The sequence below is a fragment of the Pseudophryne corroboree genome, chromosome 6 (assembly GCF_028390025.1).
Source record: "Pseudophryne corroboree isolate aPseCor3 chromosome 6, aPseCor3.hap2, whole genome shotgun sequence".
NCBI lineage: Eukaryota > Metazoa > Chordata > Amphibia > Anura > Myobatrachidae > Pseudophryne > Pseudophryne corroboree.
Window position 1 is genome coordinate 612,138,469 of NC_086449.1, and position 19,886 is coordinate 612,158,354.

The following is a 19,886-nucleotide window of genomic DNA, read 5'->3' on the forward strand; positions in this document are numbered from 1 at the left end:
CACATATATTATTAGAGAACATCTCAAAGTGTCTGTAACCTTCAGCACAGACAGGGATTACGTCAGGAACTCTAAATTGCCTCATTGGTACAGAATCTCATTAATTATATAAATATACAGTTTAAAGGTTACATTTGTTTGGATGGAAAAAGACAGAGCTGTGGTTAGGTGATCTGCATTCTACCATAGCAAAGGCTCAAGCCTATAGTAAACTCCAGGGACAATTCCAATGTAAAGGAAGAATAATTTGTTTATTCAATAAGGAACGTGAGGCATAAAAATAGAATAAGTGCTATACCTTATTTATAGTGAAACGTCCTTGAAACTGGCAACCATTGCCATTATTCAGCGGAATTTTCATAGAATTATCAATATGGCCAACTTCGTGTCTGCCCATTTCATCCTGAATATCCAGTCCTACCACTAATAAAAAAAAAAGGAACAAAAAAATAAGAATTTACTCACCGGTAATTCTATTTCTCGTAGTCCGTAGTGGATGCTGGGAACTCCGTAAGGACCATGGGGAATAGCGGGCTCCGAAGGAGGCTGGGCACTCTAGAAAGATTTAGGACTACCTGGTGTGCACTGGCTCCTCCCACCATGACCCTCCTCCAAGCCTCAGTTAGGACACCGTGCCCGGACGAGCAGACATAATAAGGAAGGATTTAGAATCCCGGGTAAGACTCTTACCAGCCACACCAATCACACCGTACAACTCGTGATACAATATCCAGTTTGACAGTATGAAAACAACTGAGACTCTCAACAGATGGCTCAACAATAACCCTTTTGTTAACAATAACTATTTACAAGTATTGCAGACAATCCGCACTTGGGATGGGCGCCCAGCATCCACTACGGACTACGAGAAATAGAATTACCGGTGAGTAAATTCTTATTTTCTCTAACGTCCTAGTGGATGCTGGGAACTCCGTAAGGACCATGGGGATTATACCAAAGCTCCCAAACGGGCGGGAGAGTGCGGATGACTCTGTAGCACCGAATGAGAGAACTCCAGGTCCTCCTCAGCCAGGGTATCAAATTTGTAGAATTTTGCAAACGTATTTGCCCCTGACCAAGTAGCTGCTCTGCAAAGTTGTAAAGCCGAGACCCCTCGGGCAGCCGCCCAAGATGAGCCCACCTTCCTTGTGGAATGGGCCTTTACAGATTTTGGCTGTGGCATGCCTGCCACAGAATGTGCAAGCTGAATTGTACTACAAATCCAGCGAGCAATAGACTGCTTAGAAGCAGGAGCACCCAACTTGTTGGGTGCATACAGGATAAACAGCGAGTCAGATTTTCTGACTCCAGCCGTCCTGGAAACATATATTTTCAGGGCCCTGACAACGTCTAGCAACTTGGAGTCCTCCAATTCACTAGTAGCCGCCGGCACCACAATAGGCTGGTTCAGGTGAAACGCTGACACCACCTTAGGGAGAAATTGGGGACGAGTCCTCAACTCTGCCCTATCCATATGGAAAATCAGATAAGGGCTTTTACATGATAAAGCCGCCAATTCTGACACTCGCCTGGCTGAAGCCAAGGCTAATAACATGACCACTTTCCACGTGAGATATTTCAGATCCACGGTTTTTAGTGGCTCAAACAAATGTGATTTTAAGAAACTCAACATCATGTTGAGATCCCAAGGTGCCACTGGAGGCTGAATATGCAGCACTCCTTTTACAAAAGTCTGAACTTCAGGTACTGAAGCTAGTTCTTTTTGAAAGAAAATCGACAGAGCCGAGATCTGTACTTTAATGGAGCCTAGTTTTAGGCCCATATCCACTCCTGCTTGCAGGAAATGCAGAAATCGACCTAGTTGAAATTCCTCTGTTGGGGCCTTATTGGCCTCGCACCATGCAACATATTTTCGCCATATGCGGTGATAATGCGTTGCCGTAACATCTTTCCTGGCCTTAATAAGCGTAGGAATGACTTCTTCCGGAATACCCTTTTCCTTTAGGATCCGGTGTTCAACCGCCATGCCGTCAAACGCAGCCGCGGTAAGTCTTGGAACAGACAGGGCCCCTGCTGTAGCAGGTCCGGTCTGAGCGGTAGAGGCCACGGGTCCTCTGAGAGCATCTCTTAAAGTTCCAAGTACCACGCGTCTTGGCCAATCCGGAACCACGAGAATTGTGTTTACTCCTCGCTTTCTTATTATTCTCAATACCTTTGGAATGAGAGGCAGAGGAGGGAACACATAAACCGACTGGTACACCCACGGTGTTATTAGAGCGTCCACAGCTATCGCCTGAGGGTCCCTTGACCTGGCGCAATATTTTTTTTTACTTTTTGTTGAGACGGGACGCCATCATGTCCACCTGTGGTTTTTCCCAACGGTTTACCAGCATCTGGAAGACTTCTGGGTGAAGTCCCCACTCCCCCGGGTGGAGGTTGTGTCTGCTGAGGAAGTCTGCTTCCCAGTTGTCCACTCCCGGAATGAACACTGCTGACAGTGCTAGTACATGATTCTCCGCCCATCGGAGAATTTTTGTGGCTTCTGCCATCGCCATCCTGCTTCTTGTGCCGCCCTGTCGATTTACATGGGCGACTGCCGTGATGTTGTCTGACTGGATCAGCACCGGCTGGTGTAGGAGCAGGGATTTTGCTTGACTTAGGGCATTGTAGATGGCCCTTAGTTCCAGAATATTTATGTGAAGGGAAGTCTCCTGACTCGACCATAGTCCTTGGAAGTTTCTTCCCTGTGTGACTGCCCCCCAGCCTCGAAGGCTGGCATCCGTGGTCACCAGGACCCAGTCCTGTATGCCGAACCTGCGGCCCTCTAGAAGATGAGCACTCTGCAGCCACCACAGTAGAGACACCCTGGTTCTTGGAGACAGGGTTATTAAGCGATGCATCTGAAGATGCGATCCGGACCACTGGTCCAACAGGTCCCACTGAAAGATTCTGGCACGGAACCTGCCGAAGGGAATTGCTTCGTAAGAAGCCACCATCTTTCCCAGGTCCCGCGTGCAGTGATGCACTGATACCTGTTTTGGTTTCAGGAGGTCTCTGACTAGAGATGACAACTCCCTGGCTTTCTCCTCCGGGAGAAACACTTTTCTCTGGACTGTATCCAGAATCATACCCAGGAACAGTAGCCGTGTCGTCGGAACCAGCTGTGACTTTGGGATATTCAGAATCCAGCCGTGCTGGTGCAGCACTTCCTGGGATAGTGCTACTCCCACCAACAACTGTTCCTTGGACCTCGCTTTTATTAGGAGATCGTCCAAGTACGGGATAATTAAAACTCCCTTTCTTCGAAGGAGTATCATCATTTCCGCCATAACCTTGGTAAATACCCTCGGTGCCATGGACAGTCCAAACGGCAGCGTCTGGAATTGGTAATGGCAATCCTGTACCACAAATCTGAGGTACTCCTGGTGAGGATGGTAAATGGGGACATGCAAGTAAGCATCCTTGATGTCCAGGGATACCATGTAATCCCCCTCGTCCAGGCTTGCAATAACCGCCCTGAGTGATTCCATCTTGAACTTGAATTTCTTTATGTATGTGTTCAAGGATTTCAAATTTAGAATGGGTCTCACCGAACCGTCCGGTTTCGGTACCACAAATAGTGTGGAATAATAACCCCGGCCTTGTTGAAGTAGGGGTACCTTGATTATCACCTGCTGAGAATACAGCTTGTGAATTGCCGTTAGCACCGCCTCCCTGTCTGAGGGAGCAATTGGCAAGGCAGATTTTAGGAACCGGTGGGGTGGGGACGCCTCGAATTCCAGCTTGTACCCCTGAGATACTATTTGCAGGATCCAGGGATCCACCTGTGAGAGAACCCACTGATCGCTGAAATTTTTGAGGCGACCCCCCACCGTACCTGGCTCCGCCTGTGGAGCCCCACCGTCATGCGGCGGACTTGGAAGAGGAAACGGGGGAGGACTTTTGCTCCTGGGAACCTGCTGTTTGTTGCAGCCTTTTTCCCCTACCTCTGCCTCTGGACAGAAAAGACCCGCCTTTTCCACGCCTGTTTTTCTGGGTCCGAAAGGACTGAACCTGATAAAGCGGCGCCTTCTTAGGCTGTGAGGGGACATGGGGTAAAAATGCTGACTTCCCAGACGTTGCTGTGGAAACTAGGTCCGAGAGACCATCCCCAAATAATTCCTCACCCTTATATGGCAACACTTCCATGTGCTTTTTAGAATCTGCATCTCCTGTCCACTGGCGAGTCCATAAGCCTCTCCTAGCAGAAATGGACAATGCACTTACTTTAGATGCCAGTCGGCAGATTTCCCTCTGTGCATCTCTCATATATAAGACTGAGTCTTTTATATGGTCTATGGTTAACAGGATCGTGTCTCTGTCTAATGTGTCAATATTTTCTGACAGTTTATCTGACCAAGCAGCGGCAGCACTGCACATCCAAGCTGACGCAATAGCTGGCCTAAGTATAATGCCTGTGTGTGTATATACAGACTTCAGGATCGCCTCCTGCAGCAGGTTCCTTGAGGGCGGCCGTATCCGGAGACGGTAGTGCCACCTTTTTAGACAAACGTGTGAGCGCTTTATCCACTCTAGGGGGTGTTTCCCAACGTGACCTATCCTCTGGCGGGAAAGGGAACGCCATTAGTACCTTCTTAGGAATTACCAATTTTTTATCAGGGAAAGCCCACGCTTCTTCACACACTTCATTTAATTCATCTGATGGGGGAAAAACTACGGGTAGTTTTTTCTCTCCAAACATAATACCCTTTTTAGTGGTACCAGTAGTTATATCAGAAATGTTTAACACCTCTTTCATTGCCTCAATCATACAGTGAATGGCCTTAGTGGGCATCAGGTTTGACTCATCGTCGTCGACACTGGTGTCAGTATCAGTGTCGACATCTGGGTCTGCTTGAGGTAGCGGGCGTTTTAGAGCCCCAGACGACCCATGCGACGCCTGGGCAGGCACGAGCTGAGAAGTCGGCTGTCCCACATTTGGCATGTCGTCGATTTTCTTATATAAGGAGTCTATACGTGCACTCATTACTTTCCATAAGCCCATCCACTCAGGTGTCTGCCCCGCAGGGGGTGACATCCCTTCTAAAGGCATCTGCTCCGCCTCCACATCATTATCCTCATCAAACATGTCGACACAGCCGTACCGACACACCGCACACACACAAGGAATGCTCCGAATGAGGACAGGACCCACAAAAGCCCTTTGGGGGGACAGAGTGAGAGTATGCCAGCACACACCAGAGCGCTATATAATGCAGGGACTAACTGAGTTATGTCCCCTATAGCTGCTTTTTATATTATATATGTATTGTGCCCAAATTTAGTGCCCCCCCCTCTCTGTTTTTACCCTGTTCTGAAGTGTAGACTGCAGGGGAGAGCCAGGGAGCTTCCTTCCAGCGGATCTGTGAAGGAGAAATGGCGCCAGTGTGTCTGAGGGAGATAGCTCCGCCCCTTTTCCGCGGCCTATTCTCCCGCTTTTTTCTGGATTCTGGCAGGGGAATTTACCACATATATAGCCTCTAGGGCTATATATTGTGGTATTTTTGCCAGCCAAGGTGTTTTTATTGCAGCTCAGGGCGCCCCCCCCAAGCGCCCTGCACCCTCAGTGACCGGAGTGTGAAGTGTGCATGAGGAGCAATGGCGTACAGCTGCAGTGCTGTGCGCTACCTTGGTGAAGACTGATGTCTTCTGCCGCCGTTTTTCCGGACCTCTTCTTGCTTCTGGCTCTGTAAGGGGGACGGCGGCGCGGCTCCGGGACCGAACACCAAGGACTGGGCCTGCGGTCGATCCCTCTGGAGCTAATGGTGTCCAGTAGCCTAAGAAGCCCAATCCGGCTGCAAGCAGGCGAGTTCGCTTCTTCTCCCCTTAGTCCCTCGCTGCAGTGAGCCTGTTGCCAGCAGGTCTCACTGAAAATAAAAAACCTAAAACTATACTTTCTTTCTAAGGGCTCAGGAGAGCCCCTAGTGTGCATCCAACCTCGGCCGGGCACGAAATCTAACTGAGGCTTGGAGGAGGGTCATGGTGGGAGGAGCCAGTGCACACCAGGTAGTCCTAAATCTTTCTAGAGTGCCCAGCCTCCTTCGGAGCCCGCTATTCCCCATGGTCCTTACGGAGTTCCCAGCATCCACTAGGACGTTAGAGAAATAAATATTAAATGCATAAAAGGAAACAAAGTGTCGTTCTTGGTGGGTTTTCTTAAAAAAATATACTGGTAGAGTAATTGGCTCCCAACAAAAAACATAACCCTAGTGTATGCATGTGGTAGGGAATATAGTTTGTAAGCAAAATGGAGCAGAGACTGATGTGAATTGGCAAAATATCTGTTAAGCTCTGCAGAATACGTGTGAGCTAAATAAATAACTGAAAATAACAAAAAATGTGGTGGTGTAAGTAAAAAGTTTTAAAATGTAATAGTATGGCAGCACGGATGGTGTAATGGTTAACATTATTGCCTTGCAGTACTAAGGTCATGGGTTAAATTCCCACCACAGCCCTAAATGTGTGTAGTTTGTATATTCCTTCCGTGCTTGGGTTGGTTTCCTCGGGTGTAGTACGGGTGACCGGCGGTCTCCTGACCGCCGGTCACCTTACCGACGCCGGGATCCCGGCGGGGAGGGGCGAGTGCAGCAAGCCCCTTGCGGGCTCGCTGCGCTCGCCACGCTGCAGGCTCGGTGGCGACCTGCGGTCGCCACGGGTTCTATTCCCACTTTATGGGTGTCGTGGACACCCACGAGTGGAAATAGTCCCTGTTGGTCGGCATGCCGACCATCGGGATAGTGAGCAGTCGGGCTCACGGAGGTCATGTGACTGTCGGTTAGCCGTCCGGCGGTCACATGACTACCACCCGGTTTCCTCCGGGTACTCCAGTTTCCTCCCAAACTATACTGGTAAGTTAATTGGCTTCCAACAAGAATTAACCCCTGTGTGCATATACATGTGTTTAGGGGCAGACAAGATGGGCCAAGTGGTTCTTATGTGCCATCAAAATTCTATGATTCTATGATACATTGGGGTATATTCAATTGTAGTCGAAAACTGCTGTCTGTAGAAAAGACGGCAGTTTTCGACTTTTTAAGGTCGAATCCTAATTCGACCTATTTAATATTTTGCTAAATTTTTCGACAAGTCGATAAATTCGACTTGTCGAAAAGCACGTGGATCGGCAGAATAGCTGCCGATCCACGTGTTTATGTCGAAAGCGGGGCCAAATCCGATAGGTTTTGGCCCCCTTTTCGACCATCTCAGTCTGACATCAAAATGGGAGAGATCAGCGCTACAGTAGCGCTGCAGCTGGATGTCACTCAGCCGCCTGACCTCACGGCAGCTTCCACCCGGCTCCAGCTCGCTGCTGGAGCCGGGTGGAAGCTGCCATAAGGTCGGGCGGCTGAGTGACATCCTGCTACTGTAGCGCTTATCTCCCTGTATGCCCTCCGGCTGTCCCCCCGCGGCTTGCCCCTCTTCTCCTCTGCGTCCCATCTAAATTCGACTTGAAACAGTCGAATCAAGATGGGATTGTATAGGGGTTGTTGGATCCATTCCGAAAAATACATGTCGGAATGGATCAGACTTTAATTGAATATACCCCATTAACAAGCATATGTTCTTTAATCATTTTGCAGCAGCGTATGAGATAGGCATTTCCACATGGTGAGATTCAGGCTAACCCCGATTCTCACTATGCGATAGGGGCTAGGTCGGTATCGCAACTACATAATGACTGTGCTTGCGATACTGACTATGCGCGATTTTGCCTAAGTGTCAATCGGCATCACATCGGGATTGCAAGGTGACTTTCACCTTGCGATCTGCACTAACGTTTCTTACGATTTTGACTATATAGTCAAAATCATAAGAAAAATTCTCACCATGTGTACACACCATTAGTGTGACAAACTTACAATCTTGCTTTTCATGCACTGTGTGGTTAGGTGAATTGTGACAGACAAGGGAGCACAGCACTTGTTGGTCAAACTGTAAAATCTGATCTTCTCCAGGTCACTGAGAAGGGGAAAGTCCCATCACTTGGACTAGAACTTACACTGTCTTTATGAATGTTGTATCGCTGATTAAAGAACATGTTCTGAAACATTGGAGCAAGTCCGCTTTGTCTATGTGACTATGTCACTTATTTAAACTGAGTGCCGCTGCTAAAGTCTGTACATAAGGATTCAATCGCCAATACACTCCTTTAGGGCAATAGGTACAGTAATCAGCAGGAGAGAGCTGACACATTAGGCTTAATAAATATACAGTGATATTTTTCAGCAGGAACGCTGTTCCTGAACATCTCATTAACTATGATATAATCAGGAACGGCGTTCCTGAATCTGTCCTGCGCCAAAAATTTATTTTGCATCAGATAAGCTTCATTTAAAGTCCCCTCTGACTACTTTTTTTTCTAAATACTATATATAATTATATATACTATATATCATTTTAATATCTCCACCCCCAGGCCCAATGTTCCTGAACCTATTCTTCCAGAAAATAACACTATATTATTATAGTGAACATTACAAAAACCAGTAGCTAAAGCAATGTTTTTTCTATTTTTATTTTAACAGACACACATATATACATACACTGTATATATTGATTTATAGCTTGTAATATATTCTCCTTTGGATAAATTAATTTCATTTATGAGCAGCAGTTTACCAATGAGTGATGCTGAGTAAGGTAAATCGTGGACTTTTCATATTCATTTGGAGACACTAGTGAATATTGTATGGTGACAATTTTTCCTTTATGAGATGGAGACCGCACACACTCCTTATCGGCTGACCTATCACTAGAGAGGATTACAGGCTAAATACGGACAACGGGCACTCTGGACTATCACAGAGCTGGCTACTTACTCTGTATGAATATCATTGCTTCACTTTACCAATACTGGACTATGCACAGTGGCGGAACTTACGAGTAATGGGACTAGGTGCAAAAGACATGCTTTGGGACTCCCCCTTCAAGGCCCCATGCTGAGTTCATACTATGGCTCGTGGTAATGCGCCACATGACTGCCAAACAATACAGTCAGCATCCCAGTGTCTAATAATAATCTGTGCCCCCTATGTGTAGCAGCCCAGCCCGCCCGAGTAGGAGGCAGTTTGATAGCTGCCGGTGCTGTGGATCAATAATTTGCACTGGGGCCCGCTTATTCCCCAGGGGCCTCAGTGAGATGAACAGGTAGTAGTTCTGGCCCTGAATATGCACTCTCAGCAATCTGGGACATTTCTGTAACTAATTTGTGTGCTTGCATTTGGTTTTATGTAAGGAATACTGCAGACTAATATTGTTCATCGAAAGAGTTTCTGGACAATTTATTAAAGGTCAAAAAGCCCAATGCCTATTTTTGACAGCAATAAGATTTTTTCTTGTATCACCCTATACATCAAAGCGTTACCTCCTGTGACGGCATAGGTACTGCCGCAAAACTTTTCTTTTTACCGTATATACTCGAGTATAAGTCGACCCGAATATAAGCCGAGGCACCTAATTCTACCACAAAAACCTGGGAAAACTTATTGACTCGAGTATAAGCCTAGGGTGGGAAATGCAGCTCTAGCCGTACACAGCCCTCAGTGCCAGATATGCCCTCATACTGCCAGATATGCCCTCATACTGCCAGATATGCCCCCACAGTGCCAGATATGCCCCCACACTGCCAGATATGCCCCCACACTGCCAGATATGCCCCCACACTGCCAGATATGCCCCCACACTGCCAGATATGCCCCACAGTGCCTGATGTGCCACATATGTCCCTCATGCTGCCACATATGCCCCTCATGCTGCCACATATGCCCCTCATGCTGCCACATATGCCCCTCATGCTGCCACATATGCCCCCTCATGCTGCCAGATATGTCCCCTCATGATGCCACATATGCCCCCTCATGCTGCCAGATATGCCCCCTCATGCTGCCAGATATGTCCCCTCATGCTGCCAGATACGTCCCCTCATGATGCCAGATATGTCCCCTCATGATGCCACATATGCCCCCTCATGCTGCCAGATATGCCCCCTCATGCTGCCAGATATGCCCCCTCATGCTGCCAGATATGTCCCCTCATGCTGCCAGATATGTCCCCTCATGATGCCACATATGCCCCCTCATGCTGCCAGATATGTCCCCTCATGATGCCACATATGCCCCCTCATGCTGCCAGATATGTCCCCTCATGCTGCCACATATACCCCCTCATGCTGCCAGATATGCTCCCTCCCCAAGTGCCAGGTATGCCCCACAGTGTTGTTACTTACCCCTCCGTCGTTCCCGCGCTGTCTTCTGGAAGGACACGAAGCGCACAGCGCGCGGCTCTCCTGGGTCCCTCCTGCATCTTCGGCGGCCGCGGCAGGTCTATTAAAGGAAGTGCCGGTTCGTGATCAGAGGTCACGAACGGGTACTTCCTGTAATAGAACCGCCGCTGCTGCCGCCGGAGATGCAGGAGGGACACAGGAGAGCCGCGCGCTGTGCGCTCCGTGTCCCTCCTTCACACTGCTCTGCCTCTGCCTGTCACTGACTCGAGTATAAGCCGAGGTGGCTTTTTCAGCACACAAAAAAAGTGCTGAAAAAGTCGGCTTATACTCGAGTATATACGGTAATCTATTTTGATACATATGTAGGTAAGCATGTGCATAGCTACAGAGATTGCCAGCTGGTATGATAGTTAAACCCTTCAGTTCTGAACCAATATTGCTCAACTGCTCTAATTCTCTACATAAACGGTGGTACTTAGTGATGTTTTTATTGTTACTATATGCCACAGTTTGTATATGCCAGAGTTTGATAAGTATGCTACATAGCATAACACATTTCGGTCAACTTGCAAGGGCCCGTCCAAACACATTGATGGTTTGGCTTTGGAATAATTTGTTTCTGGTAATGTCCCAAATTTTACACAAACAATGCAATTCCTGTGTTACTGTGATGTTTGTTAGGTCATTAAGGGGTGTGTTGTACAGTATGTTTTTGTACACAGCTGTACCTTCCAGCTGAGAGGTGTAACCGCAAGAGAACAACTGCTGCCAGACTTCCCACAGACCAGGAATCAAATTACAATATTGTAATCATGGTACTGAATCCACTGGTACATGCAATCCCTTTCCACGTGTACAAATATGTTCTTAGCAGTGTGAACTATCCTACAGGTTTCTGACATTCATGGGCTTTACTCATAGATATCAATTTGCAAACACTGAAGAAATTGCAATAAATATTTTTTTTGGGTGCAAATATGCATACAAATGTGTTTTGTTCCAATCAGAACTCTGTGTGCAGTTGCAGGCATGGCAGGGAACAGATTACATGCTACACTGTGGCAGGGACTGATGATAATGAATACATATTCTACTTAAAGCAATTAAAAGCTCTGTATAATGCATACCTATCAATATTTGAGAGGAAAAGATCGGATGAGGTTTTGATTATAGTTAGTCCAATATTTTATCATATATTACCGACTTGCACATCTTCCATTGCCCAACTGGATGCTTCTCATCACTTGTTTATACAGCTGAAATATTACAATGATCAGTGACCATTGCAGGAATTGTTGCTTTTCTTTGAGTATTTGATTTTTTTATACCGACATACTGTATGTAATACTGTGTGTGAAAAATAAGATTTTAAACCTACCGGTAAATCTATTTCTCCTAGTCCGTAGAGGATGCTGGGGACTCCGTAAGGACCATGGGGTATAGACGGGCTCCGCAGGAGATAAAAGAACTTTGACTATGGGTGTGCACTGGCTCCTCCCTCTATGCCCCTCCTCCAGACCTCAGTTAGAGAACTGTGCCCAGAGGAGATGGACAATACAAGGCAGGATTTGGCAATCCAAGGGCAAGATTCATACCAGCCCACACCAATCATACCATGTAACCTGGGACATACATAACCAGTTAACAGTATGAACAAAAACAACAGTAACGGTCCAAGACCGATGTCAACTGTAACATAACCCTTATGTAAGCAACAACTATATACAAGTCTTGCAGAGTTTCCGCACTGGGACGGGCGCCCAGCATCCTCTACGGACTAGGAGAAATAGATTTACCGGTAGGTTTAAAATCTTATTTTCTCTTACGTCCTAGAGGATGCTGGGGACTCCGTAAGGACCATGGGGTTTATACCAAAGCATCCAATCGGGCGGGAGAGTGCGTATGACTCTGCAGCACCGACTGAGCAAACGCTAGGTCCTCATCAGCCATGGTATCAAACTTGTAGAATTTAGCAAAAGTGTTTGACCCCGACCAAGTCGCCGCTCTGCAAAATTGTAAAGCAGAGACGCCTCGGGCAGCCGCCCAAGAAGAGCCCACCTTCCTAGTGGAATGGGCCTTAACCGAATTTGGTACCGGCAATCCAGCCGTAGAGTGAGCCTGCTGAATCGTATTACAGATCCAGCGAGCAATAGTCTGCTTCGAAGCAGGAGCGACAATCTTATTGGCCGCATATAGGATAAACAGAGCCTCTGTTTTCCTAACTCTAGCCGTCCTGGCTACATAAATTTTTAAATCCTCCAGGTCACTTGTAGCCACAGGCACCACAATAGGTTGATTCATATGGAACGAAGAAACCACTTTAGGCAAAAATTGCGGACGTGTCCTCAGTTCAGCTCGATCCACATGAAAAATCAAGTAGGGGCTCTTGTGTGACAAAGCCGCCAATTCAGACACTCGCCTTGCTGATGCTAAGGCCAACAACATGACCACCTTCCAGGTAAGAAATTTCAACTCAACCATGTTAAGCGGTTCAAACCAGTGTGATTTTAGGAACTGCAACACCACGTTCAGGTCCCATGGTGCCAGTGGAGGCACAAAAGGGGGCTGGATGTGCAGCACTCCCTTTACAAACGTCTGGACTTCTGGCAGAGAAGCCTATTCCGTCTGAAAGAAAATCGAGAGGGACGAAATCTGTACCTTAACAGAGCCTAGTTTCAGGCCCATATCCACTCCTGCCTGTAGGAAGTGGAGAAGACGACCCAGATGAAAATCTTCCGTAGGTGCATTCTTGGTCTCACACCAAGACACATACTTCCGCCAGATACGGTGATAATGTTTTATCGTCACCTCCTTCCTAGCCTTTATTAAAGTAGGGATGACCTCTTCCGGAATCCCCTTTTTTGCTAGGATTCGGCGTTCAACCGCCATGCCGTCAAACGTAACCGCCGTAAGTCTTGAAATACACAGGGCCCCTGCTGCAACAGGTCTTCCCTCAGAGGAAGAGGCCAGGGGTCTCCTGTGAGCATCTCTTGTAGATCCGAGTACCAAGGCCTTCGAGGCCAGTCTGGGACAACGAGTATCGTCTGTACTCTTCTTCGTCTTATGATCCTCAACACTTTCGTGATGAGAGGAAGAGGAGGAAACACATAGACCGATTTGAACACCCACGGTGTTACCAGAGCGTCCACTGCTATTGCCTGAGGGTCCCGAGACCTGGCGCAGTACCTCTGAATTTTTTTGTTGAGACGTGACTCCATCATGTCTATTTCAGGAGTTCCCCAAAGACGTGTTACGTCTGCAAAGACTTCTTGATGAAGTCCCCACTCTCCTGGATGGAGATCGTGTCTGCTGAGGAAGTCTGCTTCGCAGTTGTCCACTCCCGGAATGAAGACAGCTGACAGAGCGCTTACATGATTTTCCGCCCAGCGAAGGATCCTTGTGGCTTCCGCCATCGCGACTCTGCTTTTTGTCCCGCCTTGGTGGTTCACATGAGCCACTGCTGTGACATTGTCTGATTGAATCAGAACCGGTAGGTTTCGAAGAAAATTCTCCGCTTGTCGAAGGCCGTTGTAAATGGCCCTGAGTTCCAACACATTGATGTGTAGACAGGACTCCTGGTCTGACCACAGACCCTGAAAATGTTTTCCCTGTGTGACCGCTCCCCATCCTCGGAGGCTCGCGTCCGTGGTAACCAGGATCCAATCCTGAATTCCGAACCTGCGACCCTCCAGGAGGTGAGCACTTTGCAACCACCACAGGAGGGACACTCTGGTCCCTGGGGACAGAGTTATTTTCCGATGTAAGTGCAGATGGGACCCGGACCACTTGTCCAGAAGGTCCCATTGAAAAGTCCTTGCATGGAACCTGCCGAAGGGAATGGCCTCGTAGGCCGCCACTATTTTCCCCAGAACTCGAGTGCACTGGTGAACTGACACTCTTTTCGGTTTTAGCAGTTCTCTGACCATGTTCTGGATGTCTTGGGCTTTCTCTATTGGAAGGAAGACCTTCATTTGTTCCGTATCCAGTATCATACCTAAGAACGGCAGTCGAGTTGTCGGAATCAACTGTGACTTTGGTAGATTTAGAATCCAACAGTGTTGCTGGAGCACTCTCAGAGATAGCGCCACACTGCTCAGCAATTTCTCTCTTGATCTCGCTTTTATCAGGAGATCGTCCAAGTATGGGATAATTGTGACACCATGCTTGCGCAGGACCACCATAATTTCTGCCATTATCTTGGTGAAAATCCTCGGGGCCGTGGAAAGTCCAAACGGCAACGTCTGAAATTGGTAATGACAATCCTGTACAGCGAATCTCAGGTATTCCTAATGGGGGGCATATATGGGGACATGAAGGTACGCATCCTTTATGTCCAGAGACACCATAAACTCCCCCTCCTCCATGTTGGCTATTATTGCTCTGAGTGATTCCATTTTGAATTTGAATCTTTTTATGTACAGGTTTAGGGATTTCAGATTCAAAATCGGTCTGACCAAACCGTCCGGTTTCGGGACCACAAATAGGGTTGAGTAGTAACATCTTCCCTGCTGGTGCAGGGGAACCTTGATTATCACTTGCTGTATACACAGCGTTTGAATTGCAGCTAACACTACATCCCTTTCCGATGTGGAAGCTGGTAGGGCCGATTTGAAAAATCGGCGCGGAGGCACCTCCTCGAATTCCAGTTTGTAACCCTGGGAAACTATTTCCAGCACCCAGGGATTCAGGTCCGAACTGACCCAAGCCTGACTGAAAAGTCGAAGACGTGCCCCCACCGGTGCGGACTCCCTCAGGGGAGCCCCAGCGTCATGCTGTGGGTTTTGAAGCAGCCGGGGAGGACTTTTGTTCCTGGGCACCTGCCGCAGCAGGTGCTCTCTTGCCTCTGCCCTTACCTCTGGCGAGGAAAGAGGATCCCCGACCTCTTTTAGACTTGTGCGACCGAAAGGACTGCATCTGATAGGGTGTTACTTTATTTTGCTGTTGGGGAATATATGGTAAAAAATTTGATTTACCTGCTGTAGCTGTGGAAACCAGGTCCGTCAGCCCATCCCCAAACAATACATCCCCCTTATAGGGTAGTACTACCATATGTTTCTTGGAATCCGCATCACCTGTCCATTGGCGAGTCCATAAGGATCTTCTCGCTGAGATAGCCATGGCATTGGCCCTAGAAGCTAGCAATCCAATGTACCTTTGAGCATCCCTCATAAATAAGACTGCGTCTTTTATATGGGCTAGAGTTAGGAATATAGTGTCCTTATGCATAGTATCAAATTGATCTGTCAGCTCATCTGTCCAAGCTGCAATTGCACTACACACCCATGCCGACGCAATCGTCGGTCTTAGCACAGCACCCGTATGAGAATAAATACCCTTTAAGGTAGTTTCTTGCCTGTGATCTGCTGGGTCTTTAAGGGCCGCTGTGTCAGGAGACAGTAGCGCCACTTTCTTGGATAAGCGTGTCAGGGCCTTGTCCACAGTGGGGGGGGGGGGGGGGGGGTAATTCCCAAATCTCCCTGTCCTGCTTAGGGAAAGGGTATGCCATATAAATTCTTTTGGGGATCTGCGGTCTCTTATCCGGAGTCTCCCAAGCTTTTATAAAGAACTCACTTAATTCATGAGATGTGGGAAAATTAATAATCTGTTTCTTTTCCTTAAACATGTGTACCCTTGTGTCGGGAACCGAGGGTTCATCCACAATATGCAACACATCCCTTATTGCCACAATCATACCCTGAATAGTTTTAGTCACCCTAGGGTGCAATTTTACTTCGTCATAGTCGACACTGGAATCAGAATCCGTGTCGGTAGTAGTGTCTTGTGTTAAGGGACGCTTTTGAGACCCCGACGGGCCCTGTGAGTCGGTCCAATCTGAGGATTGACCGCCTGATGTCCCCCCTAAACCAGCCTTGTCAAGCCTCTTATGTAATGATGCCACACTTGCATGCAACGTATGCCACATGTCCATCCAATCAGGAGTCGGCACAACCGACGGGGACACACCACTCATTTGCTCCACCTCCTCCTTGGAGAAGCCTTCCGCCTCAGACATGTCGATACACACGTACCGACACCCCACACACACACAGGGAATTACCTATAAGGGGACAAAACCCCAACCAGGCCCTTAGGAGAGACAGAGAGATAGATTATACCAGCACACACCCAGCGCTTAAAAACACTGGAATATACAACCAGATAGCGCTTTTATATGTTTATAATCGTAATCTCCACTCACTGCGTCGCCAAAGTGCCCCCCTCCTCCTTTATCCAACCTGTGAAGCTCAGCAGGGGAGAGAACAGGGAGCCAGCGTTTTCTCATGCAGCCTCTGTGGAGAAAATGGCGCTGGTTAGTGCTGAGGATCAAGCCCCGCCCACCCGACGGCAGGCTTCGGTCCCTTCATCATATATTAATAAAATGCCGGGGGTCCGCGGATTTACTGTCCCCCAGCCTAATCCACCTTATTTATGGCCAAAGCAAGGTTTATTGCTGCCCAGGGCGCCCCCCCCCCCTGCGCCCTGCACCCTTCAGTGCCTGCTTTGTGTGTGTGACAGGGAGCAATGGCGCGCAGCTTACCGCTGCGCGCTTACCTCATGAAGATCTGATGTCTTCTGCCGCCTGAAGTCTTTTCCTCAATACTCACCCGGCTTCTATCTTCGGCATCTGTGAGGAGGACGGTGGCGGCACGGCTCCGGGACGAACCCCAGCTGAGACCAGTGTTCCGACTCCCTCTGGAGCTAATGGTGTCCAGTAGCCTAGAAGCAGTGCCCAACTTTGCTCTGCTTCTCTCTCCTCAGTCCCACGATGCAGATAGCCTGTTGCGAACAGGACTCCCTGAAAATAAAAAACCTAACAAAATTCTTTTTCCACAGAAAACTCTGGAGAGCTCTCTGCAGTGCACCCATTCTCCTCTGGGCACAAGATCTAACTGAGGTCTGGAGGAGGGGCATAGAGGGAGGAGCCAGTGCACACCCCTAGTCAAAGTTCTTTTTAGGTGCCCTATCTCCTGCGGAGCCCGTCTATACCCTATGGTCCTTACGGAGTCCCCAGCATCCTCTAGGACGTAAGAGCAATTAAGCTTTGGGCATGTGAATCCCTCCCTCACCCTTTTCCCCCACCATACCCAATGACCTTGTTGACTTGTTTTGTTTAAGTAAATAATGAATAGTGCAGTGCAGGATATCTTATGCCATATGTATTGTAATGTATACATTATTATGATTTGTGGCATACTGTGTTTTAGCTGTGCTGCAATACAGTACACTTGTGCTACACAGGTAGAGAACATGAGCATTCCGTATATGGGATTTTTCTGGAAAGCGGAATAACTCTGCGGGGGAATCGGGGGTTCATGGGGGTCTTGCGGCATCCAAGGATGTCTGCTGGGCTCAGCAGGGTCTAGCAAGGTCCGTAGGGGGGTCCAACAGGGAGTCCAGGGTGGTGCAACAGTTGTTCCTGGTGAGGAAATGGCTGCAAAGCCACTCGCTTGCCGGCATCCATTGGCTGCAAACACTAGTGACGTCATTTTGTTGGGTCACGTCACGATTTCTCTGAATATTTTGGTTTTCAGAAGTCCAGATAAGGGAGACTTGACTTGTATTTATGCAGATAAAGAATGCTTTTTTCCAATTATCAATGTTAAGAAAGTCTGTTATGTTTATCATAACTGGTAAATGGAGCAAGTTAGGTGAGCCGTTATTCCAATATTGGTGGTCATTCCGAGTTGTTCGCTCGTTGACGATTTTCGCAAAGGAGCGATTAGGGCAAAAATTCGCATGGTACGCAGCGCGCATGAGCTAAGTACTTTCACACAAAACTTAGTAGATTTACACAAGGCCGACCGACGTTTTTTCATCGCTGGAGTGATCGTAGTGTGATTGACAGGAAGTGGGTGTTTCTGGGCGGCTACTGAGCGTTTTCCGGGAGTGTGCTAAAAAACGCAGGCGTGCCAGGGAAAAACGCAGGAGTGGCTGGAGAAACGGGGGAGTGGCTGGCCGAACACAGGGCGTGTTTGTGACGTCAAACCAGGAACTAAACAGACTGAGCTGATCGCAATCTAGGAGTAAGTCTGGAGCTACTCAGAAACTGCAAAGAATTATTTAGTAGCAGTTCTGCTAATCTTTCGTTCGCAATTCTGCTAAGCTAAGATACACTCCCAGAGGGCGGCAGCCTAGCGTGTGCAATGCTGCTAAAAGCAGCTAGCGAGCGAACAACTCGGAATGAGGGCCCTTGTGTGCAACCTTGTGAAAAGGGAAATTAAGAAGAATTGCATCTCTAACGTGAATTAAAAGCATATGTTGGGCCCTCAACCTTTTCAGCTACTGTCATGTGTATAGAAGCCGGTCAGGAAACCTGTGAAAGTCAGATTATAGGGCAAAGAAAACGACGTGTTGCCGAATGTTGCACAGAAATCATGACATAGTGCTTGTGCATTACATATACTCACATTCACAGTTCAGGTTGGGCAGGGTGATGTTCAGGTGCACATCTATTTTACCTCCACTCTCTTTATCAGGGTCATCCACATACAGCTCGCTAACACTGAAAGAAAGGACATAACACAATGCATTATGAGCTGTAGACAAGTTCTGCTAGTTGGTAAAAACAAAAAGCATCTGGCTGGAACCTGAATGAATGAAGAGGTTCTGAGGTAAATGTACACTGAGGGGCCAAATTATTATGACCTCCTGGCAATTTTATAGAAGTAAAGTAGCTCTTCCGCAAATAATACTGAAGTAGGATGTCTGAGGATGGATAAGAACAGAACAGTGAAGGTATGAAGAGACTAATGAAATAATGGGTAAACAACACGATCTGATGGACTTGCAAAACGGCTGCACTGGTGAATTGTTCCAGCGCGGCAGTGTTATATATACAGACTGAACCAGCAAGCAAAACACTGGTCTGAGGGCAAGGAATGTGGTCGTAAACGGCAACGGGATGCTTCAGCGGAACAGAGAGCTGGCAGACTTGCTAAGTCCCACCGAAGGGCAACAGTGCATCAAATTACAGATATGACTCAGGCACCAATTCAGATGCCCTCTCAATGAATAGTACGCCAGGCATTGCATCATATGGGCTACAGAAGCAAAAGGCCTGTCCAAAGTAACGTCATTTATATCTGCTGTAAACACTTCTAGTTTGCTCAGGAACACAGGGATGGGCAGTAAATGATTGGAAATGGGTCATATGGTTTGACAAATCATGTTTTCAATTACAACATGAGTGAGGATATGGAGACAACAGCACAAATGCATGGATCCTACTTGCACAGTCACAACTCTTCTGGCTGGCAGAGGCCATGTTATAGAGATACAGGTCACCACATCTGGGCTAATATTCCACACAAAAACTCACAGAATCCGTGCCTAGAATAATTCAAGCTGTATTAAGGGCCAAAAGGTGCCCAACAAATAACCCAGTGGTCATAACAATTTGACCACTTAGGCCCTTAGGGTCTGAAAGATCCATACATAAATCACAAGACCGTATGATAAACGAAAATCTACATGAAATCCAAAGCTCAAATAGAGAATGTTAATATAACAGGAAGAATATTAGGACTATGGGTCTTTAAGCATTTCCACAGTTATTTTAAGTCAGACATAGGCCATCTACTATACTCCCATGAATGGCTACCAAAGAACAACATGGCATCCATAAATCACAATTTATCACAATCTAATCTTCATCAGGAATGTT

At 47.6% G+C, this 19,886-nt stretch overlaps 1 protein-coding gene across 1 annotated transcript in view; it reads right to left on the reverse strand.

The window, feature by feature from the left end:
- The window catches only part of ERGIC1 (endoplasmic reticulum-golgi intermediate compartment 1), a 244,021-nt gene that overhangs the window by 84,920 nt on the left and 139,215 nt on the right, over nucleotides 1–19,886 (reverse strand). Inside the window, exons 4-5 of the mRNA XM_063928069.1 lie at nucleotides 18,631–18,725; nucleotides 299–423 (exon numbers count right to left, since the gene is read on the reverse strand). Coding sequence (XP_063784139.1) covers nucleotides 299–423; nucleotides 18,631–18,725 — 220 coding nt within the window. The remainder of the gene's footprint in view (nucleotides 1–298; nucleotides 424–18,630; nucleotides 18,726–19,886) is intronic.